General features: G+C 35.9%; 1 protein-coding gene across 1 annotated transcript; it reads right to left on the reverse strand.

The window, feature by feature from the left end:
* Window positions 1-1,051: 1,051 nt before the first annotated feature.
* On the reverse strand, window positions 1,052-3,335 carry LOC141723521 (uncharacterized). Its single transcript, XM_074525348.1, has 4 exons — window positions 2,992-3,335; window positions 2,765-2,853; window positions 2,228-2,369; window positions 1,052-1,849 (listed from the first exon to the last, which is right to left on the reverse strand). The coding sequence occupies exons 1-4, from the start codon at window positions 3,196-3,198 to the stop codon at window positions 1,073-1,075; spliced, it is 1,215 nt and encodes a 404-aa protein (XP_074381449.1). The 5' UTR covers window positions 3,199-3,335; the 3' UTR covers window positions 1,052-1,072.
* Between the last annotated feature and the right edge of the window lie 15,677 nt (window positions 3,336-19,012).

Here is a 19,012-nt window from a genome sequence, read left to right on the forward strand (position 1 = left end):
TGCTGCTGCTGAGCTAGATGTAACAGGTGTACCGTCTCACTTTAACTATATCGACACATAAATGTAGAAGGTTTGTTTTATACTTGACTATTTCATCTTCTCTCCTTTACTAATCTGTTGATCTTAACCATTGTACAATGGTCGGTGCAAGTGGAACAACAGGGCTCGTGAATCACGGAGATCACACCAAAACTATATGCTAGATGCCCGGATCATACAAGTATAGGATCGAGGAGCATAAATTTGATTTCGTCCTTCAATTGTTGTTCAGGATGAGTGTATCCATCACCAGCCTTGTAAGTAACATAGCACACCCTCATAAAATTGAGAAATATGGTGATGAAATGCATTGGAAGTGGTCTTGGCCTTAAGCATGCCTCGTTCATGCCCTTCCATGTATTGTCAATCATTTCATTCAACTTAGCCACAACTTCTTCCTTAGAAACCCCCAAGAACTCGCTGCACCAACCCTTTATTGGTAACCTTAAATTCTATCTTTAACATAGAAAATGTAAAAGTAAGGTCCAGCATTAAGTTATTGACAATGACACGATGTAACCATGGGACAAATACACCCGCGATAATGAGCTTTAAATTCAAGAGGTAACCATGGGACAAATACACCCGCGATAATTTGGTAAGAGACAACATAGCTTAGTGAAATAAGCCAAAAACAACAAAAAAAAAACCTCTCTTCCTGTCAATGAGGTTAGTAGCCTCCACATTAAGTTATTCTGTAAATGCTGAGGTTGTATGAATTGATGTATCAACCAACATATACATAAATACAACTTTACACTTCACATTTATAATGATTTCGAGAATTCATTTGCATCAGAAGGTAAAAAAGTTCAATAGTTCTTAATTGCTAAACTTTAATGTACAAAATGAACATGATAACTAAAAAGCATTAGTGTTGGCTTGTTAATGAATGAATTATCTGCACCTATTGCACAGGGAAAATAATTAAATTCAAGCAACTTTGAAAAGACGACAAGGCGGTGACAAGAAAGAAAAGGGAGGTGATGAGACAAAAAAGATGGCGGTGGTGCAATCTGGTGTGATGTAGTAGTCAGACTCGGTAATGTGCCACATTTTTTTTCCTGCCCGATCTTCTGATTCCAGACCTGTCAAGAAGTTGGTTATTCACTTTTGAAATCGTGTTTGCAACACGTCTGTTAGACAATTCTTTTTCAGAATTCTCAGCCTCTAATGTAGGACAAGGATCACTTATCTTCTTAGTCAAAACATTAGGTTCTGTTGTAAAATCCTCTGCACCAGTTCTCAGCTTTTTTGATCTAGCTTTGCTTCTAGTCAAAATACCACTGCTTCTATTCATATTTCTACTGAGCTTCCTCGATTTATCCAGCACAGTGGATGAAAAGTTCAGATCTTGACCACTCTTAGGCATATTATCTAAGATAACATTGACAGTTTCGCCTCTTGGTTGATCATCTTTGAAAGCACTATCAAGTGAACAACGCCTAACCACAAGTGGCTTGTTATTTTCTTTGCTTGCATGAAGGGGAGTCCCGGTACCCTCTTCTCTTATCTGATCAGGATCTTCTTCACATAATTTAGCAGAAGAACTTTCAAACTCGCTAAGGATATGATCGAAAACTCTGCTGGTTAACGGATAACTTCCAGAAGAGGCCATCATATGATCAAATAATCGAGTCACTGGAATATCATCCAACAAAGACAACAGACAATCTGGATCCTCAATGTCGTCAGGAGACTTATGTGCAGCCTTTGATGAACGACCTCCATGGATGGATTGTTCACCAAAATATTGAGCACCTAACTCTTCCCAGTCAGACGGGAATCCAAGAAAGAAATGATCACAGACCTGTTCAAATTAATGCTTAATACAGGCTGCAGTTACAAGACGATGGTTTTCATCTTACACATTTCTTATCATGAGTATTCAACTAGGCACAAAAAAATTCCAAAACATTGCAACAGACTGATATACTATGTTTTACAACTGTTCACCAGCTCTTTCCTGTTACCTGATCAAGTTGGACAAAATAACGGAAGAAGGGGCATAAAACAGGCACGTGAAACCTTTTAAAAAAGCTAGAAAGGACAAATCCGGGACTAGGTTAAGTGAAATGAGCACAGGAGAATGCACATGAACATATGGCTCCAGCAACTAAAACCACAAACTATCAATAATTCATACACCATATAGTTAGCCAACTAGAAAAAAAATAAAATGTTGTACCTGGGAGGGGAAGCCATTTTCAAGTGCGCGCGGCCTGTTAAGGACACTAGCAAGTGTAATTGTGATATTATCTACAGTATCCAAAGTCATTTCGTCATGCCTTGCAACAATTTCTCCCGAGGAAAAAAACACCGATGATTGCCTGTTGGCAACAAACTTTAAGTTAATAGCCTATACAACATATATACTTGACTCAATTCTCTAAGACAAAACAAGAAAAAAAAACCAGTAATCCAAAAAACAGTTGAATCAACAGCATTGTAACCAATAACAGCACCGAAAAAAGAATCCTTAAAATCACTCCCCTGCCTTATAAAGTTCAACATAAGCTACCAAAACATCTAAAACTACCTCACTTAAACCACTAAAATCCCACAAACAAAAGACTAAAATCTCGAAACTAACAATTACATTACAACAATTAGAGCTAAAAAAACAAGGGGCACACTAATATCAGCAGAAAACAAGATTTTTACGATAAACATAATTATATTCACAATTTGTATAAAACAGTTGTAAACAAGAGTAAAATAGTACCCATCAAATGCTTTTCCTCCCACGCCAAATTTGAATTGATTAGGGGCTTCAACTTGAACTTTAATAAGCCACCAATCAATTAACATCACCTACAAAAAAAATTAAAAAAAATTAAAAAAATTAAAATACACAAAATCAATAAATAAATACCCATTATATATATTTTTTTATATAATTTAAATATTAAAAAGGGAGAGTTGAGCAAAATGGTGAAGAGGGTTGTGTACTTTTTTAGTGGTGGAGTCGAAAAGGGGTGTGCGAGGGGTGGCGGCGGAGGAGCGCGGAGTGGGGTTGTTTCCGGTGAAGCGAAGAGGGGCTGTGGTGGAGATTAATCTATTTTTCCAGTTAATTTTTTGAAGAGATTTGAAGATTGGAGTAGAAATGGGTGATGTGTTATGGGGTTTGTGAACGGAGGATGGGGTGGGTGTCGCCATCACATTCGGATTCGATCAGTTAAATTTGATGAATCAAAGAATGAACGAGAGAGAGAGAGAGAGAGAGGAGAGAGATTGTTAATTTTAGTTGCTGCTGCCCTTTTTGAGTTTGAACTGACGTATTTTCCCACTTTACCAGTACGGGGTTATACAGAACAAAAATCGAAACCCAAAAATAAAATGGTGTCAAATCTATTATATATATAATAGGTCAAATAGGGTTTCAATGAAATAATTTAATCAAGTAAAATGATCGTTATACTCCTAAGATATAAAAATGACATTTTAACGCTTATCCTATTTATTTCATATTAATACCTTCATTATTATAACATATTTAATTCTCTACCCATTAATAGCTAATTTTGATTATTTTATTTTAAATAATATATCACATAAAAAATAATAAAATATTATTAACAAATTAATGATGTTCAAAAACTTACAAATATAACATGATTTCGTGGTATCCAAATTTTAATAATATGACATATTTTCGTATCATGTTAATTAGTATGATGGAATGACAAAATTTATTATTCATCATCAACTAAGCTTCAAGTACATGTAAACCATGTCGAGTAAATAATATATTACATAATATCAAATAATTACTTACAAATCGAATTACATGTAAATTATAGAAAAAATGTCTTAAATAATATTATTTTATATACCTATTGTCCAAATTATCACTTATCGAGCCGAGTGCCCTTTTGTCGAGGAGAATTCCCATTCAATAAATGCGTACACCAAATCTAGGGCTGAGCATTCGGTCGATTCGGTCCAAAACCGGACCGAACCGAATAGACCGAAAAACCGAATAGTCATTTTTTCTTGGACCGAACCGGACCGAAGTTATATTATGGACCGGACCGAACCGAACCGAAATAATTCGGTTCGGTCCGGTTTTGGACCGAATAGACCGAATTTTTTTTCAAAAATAAAATTGCATTATAAATTAAATCACAAATTATAAATTTTAAAATATCATTAAAGTAATGTGATATATAGAGTTCTAATACTCCATAAATATAATTACAAATTAAAAATTTTGATTATAATTTTTAAGATATATGTAAAATATATATAATACAAAATTATAGTATTTATGATTTGGTCTATTCGGTCTATTCGGTCCGGACCGAAATATTTGTGAAAAGAACCGAACCGAATTAGCACGGTTCGGTTCGGTTTTTCGGTTTCGGTTCGGTTTTGCTCAGCCCTAACCAAATCCATACCTGCAACCACCATAACTCTAATGTCGGTCACTTTTTTCCATCTCCACCTCTTTTTCTAATCTGGCACCAAAATTCACGCTCATAACATTCTTTTATATTTTGTTAAAGATATATAAACACTTATATATACACGGCAAACTCAATCATACATACACAAATTTACTTAATTAATTAGCCCAAATACGAGTTTTTTTTCAAATTTGAAGTAAGCTTTATCACTAGACCATAATTTGAAATAAAGATTTGATTACTTTCTATTGAATATGAATTTTTTGAGTATGAAAATAGAGAGGTTGTATCATATCGTTGGTGTACGCTAAAAAGGGAGTCGGTCGGTGGCGATGTTGTATATGTTTGGTTATTTCAGGCACATATTTTGCTCGTAATTATTCTGGTCACCGTTTATTTCAACTGTGATATTTAGTGCTTTCATCATAAATTATTCACGTGTCTTACACGAACTTCCTACGTACTAAACGAACATCACACAAAAATAATGGATGTTAACATCGGAACAATAATTGTCAACTTAAATTTTTTAAATAAATCGAAAATAATCGAACTTCCTACGTACAAAGTGAATACATCACACAAAAATAGAGGATGTTAACCCCGGAACAATTATTTCTAACTTAATTTTTTGAAAACTCGAAAAAAAATCTAAAATCAATAAAAAAATTACATTTATTCTAGAACTTGCCCGTGCCTCGCACGGGTTTTAAAGCTAGTTTTAAACAATGAACCAAAATGTTTCTGAGCGTTAAATGGTCCAAAATGTCACTTTTGAAAATAATGGCCCAAAATGTCACTTTTGAAAATAATGGCCCAAAATGTCACTTCATAACGGTACTTCGTCTTACGTTTTGTATTTTTAATTCAAAACGGTACATAGTGTGCCGTTTTGGTACTTTATTTTTTTTTAATTTTTTTATAATGTGCAAAACGTTAGTTGAAGTAGCGTTTTGGCTGAAAACGGTACATCATATAGCGTTTTGCACCAAAACGTTACTTTATTTACCGTTTTGCGCATAAAAAAAATCCAAATGTCAAAACGTACACGAAGTTCCGTTTTAAGTGTTTTGCATAAACGTTACACGATGTACCGTTTTGAAGTGACATTTAGGACAATTTTTAATCCCCAAGTGACATTTAGGGCCACCACCCCAAATTTTTGATGTTGTACCATTAATATTCGTGGGAAACCCGACTACAAATTAGTAATCGGAACAAATAAGATTAATTGAAGAATTATGGAATAATCAGAAAGATTTATCAGAGAAAAAATTGGATTCATTTTAATATTTTAATTATATTTAATATAATAATCTTATTTTGTTAGTAATTTATAAGTTAATATATTTTTCATATTATATCATTTAAAGTTATTTAAATTTAATGGAAATTCTAATTTAGATTTAATAATATATTGGCAATACTCCTCATAAAAAAAATATTTGCAATACAGTGATCAAGAATAATACGTGGTAATTAATCAAACTTTAAAATTGAATCGATTTGGTGCCTTGTAAAAGATTAATCGTGAATTAATTTATAAAATTGGGAATTTTTAGAATCACGTAGGTGGTAAAGATAGTAAGGGGACATTTTTTTTTTATAATATATCAATTGTATTCGCCCCTAAAATTGTTATGGATATCATGAGGATGTAGGTAGGGTCGAGCATTTGGTTGTTTCGGTCCACAGAACCGGATCGAAACCGAAATATGAACCTTTTCTCGAATCAAACCGAATCAAAATTATGTGATGAACTACACCAAATCGAACCAAAATATTTGGTTCGGTCTTGTTTTGAACCGAACAAACTGAATTTTTTTCAAAAAAATTGTATTATAAATTAAAAAATTTATTTATCAATTAATTTTTATTACTCCACCAAATAAATAATTACAAATCACTATCACTCCACCAACATGGATAATTAGAGAGTTTAAATTTTAAACATAATAAAAGAGGAAAGGGAGTTCAACTCAAATTAAGACAATGCGTACTCAATCGATCTATTCGATCTATGATATCTTATCATGATTGCTAAATGAAAGTCTTTAGGTTCCTAAGTTCAGGCCTATAAACGGGTGAAACTGCCTCCAAAAACTTAGCGATAGGGTAGATAGGACGTAGTGAGTAGTGACTACTCAAATTCAAGGTTCGTAAGAAGCTCGGAAGAAGCACGGTGTTAAACGAGATTTCATTTTAAAAAGTAGCGTTCATATTGCAATATGTGTCATTAGATTATAAATTTTAAAATATTATTAAAACAGTGTGATATAGAGAACTCTAAGGGTGTATAGATAAAATTATAAATCACGAATTATATACTAGATTATAACAATATATATATATATATATATATTGTTATAATGTATATGAAATAAAAATAATATTATTTATTATTAGTGCTATTCAGTCTAGACCATATTTTTTTTGAAAGGATCGGACCGAATCGATTTTTAATTGGCTCTATTTGGTCTGGACCGAATAGACTGAATTTATACAATTCGGTTTGACTTTTTTGGTTTCAGTTTGAATTTTCACGGCCCTAGACATTGGAGCAGTAGATGGTTCGAACTAGGGTGTCAATTAGTCAAACCGTTGGTGAGCTACTCGAGTTCGACTCATGAAATATTCGAATTCGGTTCGGTAATAATCGAGCCAAACTCGAGCTCGAACTTTTCGAGTTGAACTCAAGTTTTAAATTACTCGACTCGTAAGGTTCGCAAACTTTATCGAGCCTCTATTATTTTAATTTTTTTTAATTACAATTATTTTTATATAAATATTTAGTATTTTATTTATATTTTATATATTTAATCGAATCGAACTCGAGCCGAACCTATCATATTTTAAGTTTTTGTTAATATTTCGTGAAATCTATTCGAGTTTTCGAGCCGAACTTAAGAGTCTCAAACTTTTTATGAGCCGAGTTTCGAGCTTGAAATTAAAAGTTCGGTCGAACTCGAGCTCATGCTCGAGGCCAAACTTTCTTAATCGAGCCCGAGCCGAGCCTAACGGTGTTCGACTTTACTATGATCGATTACAAACTCGGAAGAATCTAGTGGATAGATCGTTTGTTGACTGATAATCTTGAATATTTAACTTGTCTGCATTCTGTATTTGAGAGGCATATCGAGATCTCCAGTTTGTTCTGTAGAGAAGTGACATCTCGATAAGTATAATGACTTATCGAGATCTCTGAGTTCTCTATAGGTATAATTGACTTGTCGAGGTCTCTTGATCTTTACATGTTACATGACTTGTCGATATGTCTGAGATCTCTACATGTGTAATTGACTTGTCGAAATCTCTGAGATCTCTATATACATTTGACTTGTCGATATCACTGAAATCTCTAACGAGAAATTGACTTATCGATATCTCCAATTCTTCACATCTTCATTTTGACTTGTCGATATCTCTGAGTTCTATACATGCGAAAATGACTTGTCGATATCTCCAATTTTCACATCTTCATTTGACTTGTCGATATCTCTGTTTGGTTTGAGGTGGAGGGTTGAGAGGTGGTAGATAACCCTGTGATTGGAATCACAGTTGAACTCGCAGTAGAAACTGTGGTTGTGACAATGTGTTGTTCACCAAGAGTGGGAACCTCCATTTAAATTGGAGGGGATTTGACGAGGTTATTTGGAGGTGATTTTAAAATATTGTAAGTCATATGTCATAGCCTATTTGTATATTCGAGGATTCAACTCAACTCAAATAAGAATGTAATAAGTAAATAGTGGATCGACCGTCAAAGATATCTCGCAAAGTAATATTTGTCAAAGGATTCAGAACAAGGTTCATCTACAGACTTGAGGAGGTAATTCACTGGAAGAAGTTCAAGAAGTTGATCATGCCTCAGTGATATAAATCAAGATCGTGGATTTAATCAAGTGACAGAGATCTCGTCAGAGTATCAATTAATTACAAGGATTTAATCTGAAGAAAATCAAAGTGTCAGAGTCAAGACATGAAGAAACGTCACGGAAGTTAGTCACTCATGAACCAGACAGTACATCGAGTGTCAACGTTGAAGTGGTGGAATTGATTCATAATTTTCAGTGATTTTCAGAAGATTTGCAGAAGAATGGTTGCTGCTCAAGACTAGAATTAATTCTCTATTAATTAATTAATTCATCGGAATTTTCAGAAGTTTAATTGGATTAAATTCAAATCTTAAATCAGCAAGACAAATGGAAATGAACTAGCATGACAATCTGGATTGTCATACCGATTGTCATGCTAGGCCATTTTCCATTGTCATACCGAAAGTTACTCTAGGAGGATAATTGTCTTGCTAGTTCATTCTGATTGTCATGCTAGTTCATTCAGATTGTCTTGCTAGTTCATTCAATTGTCCTACCGAAAGTCTTGCCAGCTATAGGATTGTCATGCCAATTCAATTCTATTGGTTTGTTGATTAAAAAGAAGCAGAAGACCTTCTTTCAATAATCTATCATTCAAACAGAAGAACAAAGAACAAGAAAAGCAGCCGCCTTGAAATATCACATTTTTCATCTGTTTAATCCAAGATTAAATTTCTAGATTGTAAAGTTAAATCCAATCAACTAGAAATCTTTATCTTGTTCTTGTGTAACAATGTTAGGAATATATGTGCATTAGTTTGATGATATGTTTAACAAAACACTTAAGTAGAAATTTAGTGTCTGTAGCCTCAACGGATAAGACCACTTTGGCTATCCGTTGATGGTGTAGCTTTACTTAGAAATAAGTCTAGTATTGTAGCATATTTCAGTCTCTGTATTTAAAATTGTAATTCTTAGAAGTTGAGAGAAACTATGAGTCATGTTGACTACTAGATGATATGCAGATAGGAAGGCCAATTGTAAATATTTCATGCCTTGTAATTTTGTATAAATGAAGTGGTATCAACGGATGACTTAAAAGACCTTCAACGGATGAGAAGCTAAGCTTCAACGGATGTCTCTAAAGCTTCAACGGATAACATCCTTCAACGGATGAGAGCATCAACGGATGAAAGCTTCAACGGATAACATCCTTCAACGGATGAAGTCATCAACGGATGAAAGCTTCAACGGATGTTCTGCTAATCAGCCGTTGATAAGTGGTAGTTGTACCTACAAGCAGAGGCACGTGGGTTGACAGAGAAAACTGAGATGTGGTAGCCGAATTTCAGGATCAACAGAAAAAGCAGCCGTTCTTCTTTTGTACAAAGTTGCAATAGTCAACAAAGTACTTGAGTGAACAGGAAAAGAAGCAAGTGAAGAACTTATTTTACTATTGTAATTTTATATTGTTTTTCACTTGTACACTTGGTAATATATATGAACCAAGAAGAAGCTAGTAATTAGAGAGATTTTTCCAGAGCTGTTAAGAAATATCTTGAGAGAAAATTCATCTAGTTTGTACTAGGATGCAGCTGTGATCAACATTGTTGAACACAGATTTTCTAATATACCATCTCTGGTGGAACAACAAATCCACCAGAAAAGTTTTTAAGGTCTGTTGTGTTCTTTACATTTGTGCTTGAATATATATCTGTCTGTATTAGCTTAAAGCAATTCACACACTTGTTCTTCTTGAACACACAACTTTATAAACTGCTCAAAACTTGAAAAAGTTTTGAGATTTACATTCAACCCCCCTTCTGTAAATCTCATTGTTAGTCTTCTAGGAATAACAATTGGTATCAGAGCAGGCTCTTGACACACAAAGAGTTTAAAGATCTTGGAATCTAACAAAGATGAGTAAGAAGGATATTGGAGTAAAGATCCCAGTTCTTGACAAAGACAGTTATCACCACTGGAAGGTGAAAATGCACCTTCATCTACTCTCCCAAGATGAAGGTTATGTAAACTGCATTGAGAATGGTCCTCACATTCCCCACAAAGTAGCCACAGTTGCTACGGCCACAATTGCTGTTGGTCAATCCATTCCAAAACCCAGAGCAGAATGGACAATGGAAGACACAGAAGAAATCCAGAATCAGACAAGGGTAAAGGGCAAGTTGCTGAAAATGAAGACAACTCCAGTCAAGATGACTCTGATGGTATTGATGAGCATCTTGCATTTCTGTCCAGGAGATTTGCAAAGATGAAGTTCAGGAAAAACACTAGAGCCACTAAACCCCATAAGAACATGGTGGACAAATCCAAGTTCAAGTGTTTTAATTGTGGTATGAGTGGACACTTTGCAAGTGAGTGCAGAAAGCCAACCTCTGAAAAGAAGAAATTTGAACAAGTAGATTACAAAAAGAAATATTTTGATCTGCTCAAACAGAAGGAAAGGGCTTTCATTACTCAAGAAAGAGACTGGGCAGCTGATGGAGAAGAAGAGGATGAAGACATGGAATATGTTAACTTGGCTCTCATGGCTGATTCTGAGGAGAATGAAGTTAGTTCATCAAGCAACCAGGTAATTACTACTGATATAACACAGCTTACTAAAGAAGAGTGCAATGATGCTTTTAATGACATGTCTACTGAACTGTATCATTTGCGTGTATCTCTTAAATCTCTTGCTAAAGAAAATAGTAGGATTAAAGAGAACAATCTGTTTTTAAGTAATAGAAATGCTGTGTTAGAAGATAAGTTAATTGACCTAGAAAAGACTAAGCTGCATTGTGTATCTGTTGAAAATGAACTAGCTGAATCTATTAAGAAAGTAGAAATACTTTCCAATCAATTAGAGAAAGAGCAAGAGGTGATTAAAGCCTGGAAAACATCTAGGGATGTAAGTGCTCAAATTGCCAAAGTCCAAGGAATTGAATCATTCTGTGAAACTGCCTGGGATAAAAATAAAAAGAAACTGGAATTAATTGATGGACTGTCAACGGATGTGGAATCAACGGATGATGAAAGTTATCCGTTGAAGGAAGAAAAGGAACATCCGTTGAAGGTTCCTCAATTAAAACAGGCAGATGTTTCTAAAAGAGAAAATCTAAAGAAACTCAACAAAAAGTTTGGTTCAACTTCAAAGAACTTTGTCAAAGAAGGAGCAAGCACATCCAAAGATGTCAGAAAGGTGAATGTAGGGCACATGACCTTAGAACAGTTAAACAATAGGCTCAAGATGGTTGAGGATAAAAAGGAATCCAAAAGGAAATCCAACAGAAATGGGAAGGTAGGAGTTAACAAACATAACAATTACACACCTGACAAGTATGCTCCTAGAAAAAGCTGTGTGCATTGTAGTAGTGTTAATCATCTATCTGCTAACTGTAAATCTATTAAGAAATCTCCCATAACTGTACCCTCTTCCATGCCTAACATGTCTGTATCACCTCTACATGCTCTGCCTGTTATGTCTCAACAAAATCCTTATGCACATTTTGCAAACATGCCATATTTTAACAATTCTTATCTTGCTGCATTCAGTATGCCTCAATTTCCATACAATATGCCAATGTGGAATAACATGTATGCACAATCCATGCCTAATAATACTATAAATGTGCTGGATAATGTTGTGACTAACCCTACACCTCAACCAACCACATCTAAGACCAAGGTTGACTCAAACTCACCTAAGTCTAAAGATGCAGGAGGAATGAAGTCTAGGAGAAAGGCTAACAAGAATGGACCCAAGGAAACTTGGGTACCAAAATCAAATTGATTGATTTTGTGGTGTGCAGGAAAATAGAAGAAATCTATGGTACTTGGACAGTGGCTGTTCAAGACACATGACTGGAGATTTCTCCCTGCTCACAGAGTTTAAAGAGAGAGCTGGCCCCAGCATAACCTTTGGAGATGACAGCAAAGGGTTTACTATGGGATATGGCTTGATTTCAACAAGGAATGTCATCATTGAAGAAGTTGCATTAGTTGATGGTCTCAAGCACAACTTACTGAGTATCAGTCAACTATGTGATAGAGGGAATACAGTTTCCTTCAATTCTGAAGCCTGTGTTGTCACTAGTAAGAAAGACAACAAAGTGGTTCTAACTGGAGTTAGAAAAGGAAATGTGTACTTAGCTGACTTCAACTCTACAGATGCAGAATCTATTACTTGTCTTTTCAGCAAAGCAAGTTCAGTTGAGAGTTGGCTATGGCACAAGAAGCTATCCCATTTGAATTTCAAGACAATGAATGATCTAGTCAAAAAGGACTTAGTAAGAGGAATTCCTCTTGTTGAATTCTCAAGGGATGGTCTGTGTGATGCTTGTCAGAAAGGCAAACAAAGGAAAGCATCATTTCAGAAGAAGCTTGAAACAACAATTGATGAACCATTACAGCTGTTACATATGGATTTGTTTGGACCAGTCAATGTATTGTCAATAGCAAGAAAAAGATATTGTTTAGTGATTGTAGATGATTTCTCAAAGTTCACATGGGTCTATTTTCTTGGATCAAAGGATGAAGCAAGTGAAATCATTATCAATCACATCAGGCAAGTCAATAATCATCCTGACTTAAAAGTAAGAAACATCAGGAGTGACAATGGAACTGAATTCAAGAATTTGACATTAAGGCTGTTCTGTGAAGAAAATGGAATCATGCATGAGTTCTCAGCTCCAAGAACACCTCAGCAAAATGGGGTAGTTGAAAGAAAGAACAGATCTTTAATTGAGGCTGCCAGAACAATGCTTGAAGAATCAAAGTTACCAACATATTTTTGGGCTGAAGCTGTTAATTGTGCCTGTTTCACTCAAAATATTTCTCTGATCAATCAAGCTAAAGGCATGACTCCTTATCAGTTGTTCAAGAAAAGAAAACCAACTCTAAACTTTCTTCATGTCTTTGGATGTAAATGTTTTATACTAAGGAATCAATCTGACCATAAAGGGAAGTTTGATGCAAAGGCTGATGAAGGAATATTTGTTGGTTATTCAGCTGGAAAATCTTATAGGGTCTACAATCTAAGAACCAACATTGTTATGGAATCTGTGCATGTTGTGTTTGATGATAAAAAGATTGATGGACTAACAGATGAGGAACATTATGAGAGACTCAAATTTGACAATATTGAAATATATTGTGATGATAGTGAAGAAGAGATTGATGGAGACGACACTTCAAAAGGAATACAAAATTTGCTCCTGGATAATGCACAAAATTCAGCATCCGTTGAAAGACATTGTGCATCATCCGTTGAAGTACTTAATGAAACATCCGTTGATCATAGCTCATCAACTGATAATCAATTTACATCATTAATTGATGGAACTCCAAGTTCCCTGCAAAGGACCAACAACTCAGGGGGAGTTTCAACTAATCAAAACTCTATCTCACATCATGACAATACTGAGATCACCTCATCTAGAGCTCATCTTCCACCTCAAAGGAAATGGACCAAGAATCATCCCTTTGAACTGATCATTGGTGATGCATCATCTAAAGTGCAAACAAGAAGAGCTACTCAAGATGAATGTCTGTATAGTAGTTTTCTATCTCAGGAGGAACCTAAGAAAGTGGAAGAAGCCTTATTGGATCCAGATTGGATATTAGCTATGCAGGAAGAGCTAAACCAATTTGAGAGAAACCAAGTTTGGAAGCTGGTACCCAAACCAAAGAACAAGAGTCCTATTGATACAAAATGGGTATTCAGAAATAAGATGGATGAAAATGGCATTATCATAAGGAATAAAGCCAGATTGGTTGCTAAAGGCTATTCTCAGCAAGAGGGAATAGATTTTGATGAGACATATGCTCCTGTTGCAAGACTTGAAGCTATCAGAATCTTTCTAGCCTATGCAGCCCATGCCAATTTCAAAGTCTATCAAATGGATGTCAAGAGTGCATTTCTAAATGGGAAATTAGAGGAAGAAGTCTATGTAAGTCAACCTCCAGGATTTGAAGATCCAAATTTTCCAGACTATGTGTATTATCTGTTGAAAGCACTCTATGGACTGAAGCAAGCACCTAGAGCCTGGTATGAAACATTATCAAAATTTCTTTTGGAGAATCACTTCACTAGAGGTACTGTTGATAAAACTCTCTTCTTTAGAAATGTTAATGGCTCTAGTATACTTGTTCAAATTTATGTAGATGACATAATATTTGGTTCTAAAGATAATAATCTTTGTAAGAAGTTTGCTAAGCTAATGCAAAGCAATTATGAAATGAGCCTAATGGGAGAACTAACCTATTTTCTTGGTTTACAAATTAAACAAGTTAGTAATGGAATTTTCATTAGTCAAACTAAATATATTCATGATCTTTTAAAGAAGTTTGACTTAATGGAATGTTCATCTGCAAAAACTCCCATGGCCACTGCCACCAAACTTGAATTAAATAAGACTGAAAGGTCTGTGGACATTACAAGTTATAGAGGCATGGTTGGTTCACTTTTATATTTAACTGCTAGCAGACCAGATATAATGTTTGCTACATGTCTGTGTGCGAGATTTCAAGCTGATCCTAGGGAGTCTCACTTAATTGCTATCAAGAGAATTTTCAGATATCTCAAGGGTACACCAAATTTAGGAATTTGGTATCCTAGAGAATCTGGCTTTGATCTAATTGGTTATTCAGATGCAGACTATGCAGGTTGCAAAATAGACAGGAAAAGTACAACAGGCTCCTGTCAATTCCTGGGAAACAAGCTTGTATCATGGTTTAGCAAAAAGCAAAATTCAGTCTCTACTTCTACAGCTGAGGCTGAATACATTGCTGCTGGAAGTTGCTGTTCTCAAATGTTATGGATGAGGAATCAACTCCTTGATTATGGACTTCATGTTGATAGAGTACCTATCTTTTGTGACAACACAAGTGCCATAGCCATAACAGAGAATCCTGTGCAGCACTCAAGGACCAAGCACATTGATATTAAGTACCACTTCATCAGGGAGCATGTCATGAATGGTACAGTAGAACTACATTTTGTTCCAAGTGAACAACAAATTGCTGACATATTTACCAAGCCACTTGATGAATCAACATTCACAAGATTGGTAAGTGAGCTAGGTATGCTTAATTACTCTTAAAATTCATGTCTTCTTTGCAATTTGATGTGGAGCCTGAAATATATTAGTTGCTAGAACAAATTTGACTTTTAACAAAGTTTATTCCATCAACGGATGTTCCTTATCCGTTGAAAGTCAAAATTGCTCTATCAACGGATATTCATTATCCGTTGAAAGACAAGTATATCTCTGGAACTTTTATCCGTCAACGGATAAAGCTGAAGTACCTTTCAACGGATGACAATTTACATTATCCGTTGAAATGTCACATCAGACGTTTGAGGTGTTTCACAGCCGTTGATTCTATTTTCTTAACCGTTGATACCATACATACATCTGTATGTATTGGTTTTAAAGGTAGTTATTAGAATACTTACAGTTTATTCTTAAACGGCTGAAATTCACTAACACCTATTTATTGATTAATCCTTTATTTATTTTTTTTTGAAAGCATATAAGCCCTTCTGATTGTTCATTATTACTTTACGCTTTCTTAGAATTTCAAGCATTTACCATTTTCTCTCTGCAAAACCCTCAAATTATTCTCTGCAATTTCTACTCACAACAATGGCACCAGTCGTGAAGATTATGTCTCAATCTGGGTTCATCTACGAGAAGAATAATTTCATAGCTCTGGTAGAGAAGAATGAAGCCCACTCAGATTATCACAAAATGATGGACTTCATCAAAAACTGTAAACTTAGCTATGCAATGCTGGAAGCCCCAACGATTTTCTGTGAAGTAGTTGAGGAGATTTGGACAACTGCTGAGTTCAACTCCATGGATATGACTATCTCCTTCACTCTCAAAGGTAAAAATCACTGTATAAACTGTGATGACTTACAAGCATGTTTTAAATTACCTGAGAACAATGCCATGACACCACACACTGATAGTGATGTATCCAGCATGTTAGATTCCATAGGTTACTCTCTTAACTCTGCTAATTTAGGGGGTATTAGACGAAAAGGCCTTAGGAAAGAATGGAGTTTTCTTGGGGATGCCTTCATAAAGGTTTTCTCTGGGAAAATTAGTAATTTTGATGCCATAACTTCATCTCTTGTTAACATGTTCTATATGCTTGTTTCTGATAGGTACTTTAACTTTAGCAACTATGTGATGCTAGAATTAGGTACTAGATTAGGTAACAAAGCTAATAGACCTAATAACATCTATTATGCTAGATTCTTTATGTTATTGGCTAACCATGTTGCTGAAGGTTTAGTCATAATCAATGAGAATAATAAACTCAAGTGCTGGGCACAAGAGAAAAGAGTTCTTGCAGACTTGAAGAGAATGGATCTTAACAGCAGTGTGCAATTGGTATATTTACCAATCATGAATGCACCCCAGGTAGGTGAGGTAATTGCTTCTACAACTCCTACTTCTTCCAACCCCTCTATTTCTTTATCTTCTAGTGTGGCCATGAAATCTGTGTCAATGCCCCAACAGATTTCTACCAAAGTCACCAAATCCAAACTTTCAAAATCCAAGACAAAGAAAACCACCTCTGTTGTTTCTCAAAAGACAACAGTTGTAACAACAACCATTAACCCTGAGGGAAGTGATCAGGGTGTGAGTGGTGAGGGGAGGGGTGAACATCAAAGAAACCCCCAGGATAAGGAAGGAGAGTTGAGTGCTTCCCAAGCTAGCCAAGCCCCAGTTTCTCAAAAAGCTGTGGTGGTTGAAAAGGTCTCTAGCACATCCCTAGTAGCATCCTCCCAAAAGGATGTTACTATTGAAAAGAGTTCCCATCCAGGAACACAGAACAAAAGAGGGAGGGACACTAAAGCCAAACACTCACCTACAAAAGCCTTTATTAGAAGAAAGAAGGCTAGAACCCAATCTTCTACACAGGGTGCACACACTGCACAGAAACATCCATCTGTCTCTGTGCCTTCTCAAACTCAGTTTGATGTGACTCCAATAAATGTGGAGTCACAGCCCCATTCTCTCACAATAACTACACATCAATCACCAAATGCTTCTTCACCATCTCTGGATGTGGATATGCTATTCCCATCAATTCCTGATTCTCCCTCTTTACAACTCAGGGAGGAGCCCCACTCAAATACAGGTGATCATCATCTTTTAGATGATTTGTTGGATCACCCGCAAATTCTTTCAGATATAATTGAAGGATCTGTATCAACACATATCAAATCAATCTATACAGATTCAACAGTTATATCACTTTCAATTTCATCTTCTTTTCCTTCTTCAATGGATATCACTCATCCGTTGACAAGTGGTTGCTCTTCAACGGATAAGCTTAACAGCAGTTATCCGTTGATAACAACAGTTTCAACTTCAACGGATATTCCACATCCGTTGATAGTCTCTACACAAACAACTGAAATGATTCCAAGTGTAGAAGACATGAATACTGTGCAATCACTTTTAGGATTGAGGGCAGGGAGTGAAAATTTGAGTGAGAGGCTGGGTTGCTCCCAGGCAAAAGGAGAGATTGAGAGCACAAAAATGCATGCTATTTCTTCCAGCATGGCAAAAGTCAGTGAGTGGAGTACCACCTTAGAAGGTGAAGGTGAGGGAGTGAGATGTGTGAGCCAGGGGGAGCCCCTGATGCAAGAACATAGAGAAAAAGAGAGAAAAGCAGGTACAGTTGATACAAGGGTGGAACCAGCCATTGCTCATGAGTCAATGATTGTGGATGATGCTGAAAAGGAAAGACAATTTCAGCAACATTACAAAGCTGTAATTGATAACATTTCCTTGGATGCTGACACTTTTACTCATCCTGTGACAGCCTATCAACTGTTGGCTGCTCAGGGCAATGAGGAGGCAGAGAGGACACTACATCTAGTGCACTCAACAGAATCTCTTCAAAGGGATAAAGCTGCTATTAACAGGATGCCTTCTACAGCTGGTGAGCCATCTGAGGAATTTGGAGTAAATTCTGATGATGATGACTCTATTTCTTCTGATGGAAGCATGAACATAGGGGGAGATGAAGACCCTAGTTCCATTTCTAATCTACCTGAATGGGCCCTGACTAAGGAGCATAGAACAGGTGAATTCAATGTCCACCTGGTCAAACAAATCATCACTATTCAACAGGCCATTCAGAACACTTCAAATGCAAATATCAAGGCTATCCTCCAAGCTCACCTGGACTCACTGCATCTCATGAAGTTGCAGAAAGTAAAGCAAGATATGAGTCTAAATGATCTCAGGAAAGATATTGCTGACTTGAAATCCTTCACTTCAGAAAAATTGGATTCAGTCATGCCCTATGGTACTTTGCAGGACTTGGTTTCGAGATTGAAAAAGGAATCAGTTACTGAACAAAGGCTGGCCAAGTTGGAAGACAGAGTTCAAGGAATTGAAGATTCTGTGGCCACCCTTCTTCTCAACCAACAATCTCAAACCAATCTCCTAATGCAGCTGGCAAAAGCACAAGGCTTGACCCCTCTCCTTGATGATAACAAAAAGGGGGAGAATAACAGGGAAGGGGAAGGAGAGCTCTCTACAAAGATTCAGATATCTAAAGTGCTAGTTCCTGCCATCACTACCTCTCCAATCATTCAAATCAAGGGAAAATCTGATGGAATTGATTTGATTCAGCTAGCAGCAGCTGAAATACAAATGAAAGAACAATGGAGGAGAATTGATGAAAGGTTGCAATTGGTGTTTGGTTCTACACAAAACA

The sequence above is a fragment of the Apium graveolens genome, chromosome 5 (assembly GCF_009905375.1).
Source record: "Apium graveolens cultivar Ventura chromosome 5, ASM990537v1, whole genome shotgun sequence".
Lineage (NCBI taxonomy): Eukaryota > Viridiplantae > Streptophyta > Magnoliopsida > Apiales > Apiaceae > Apium > Apium graveolens.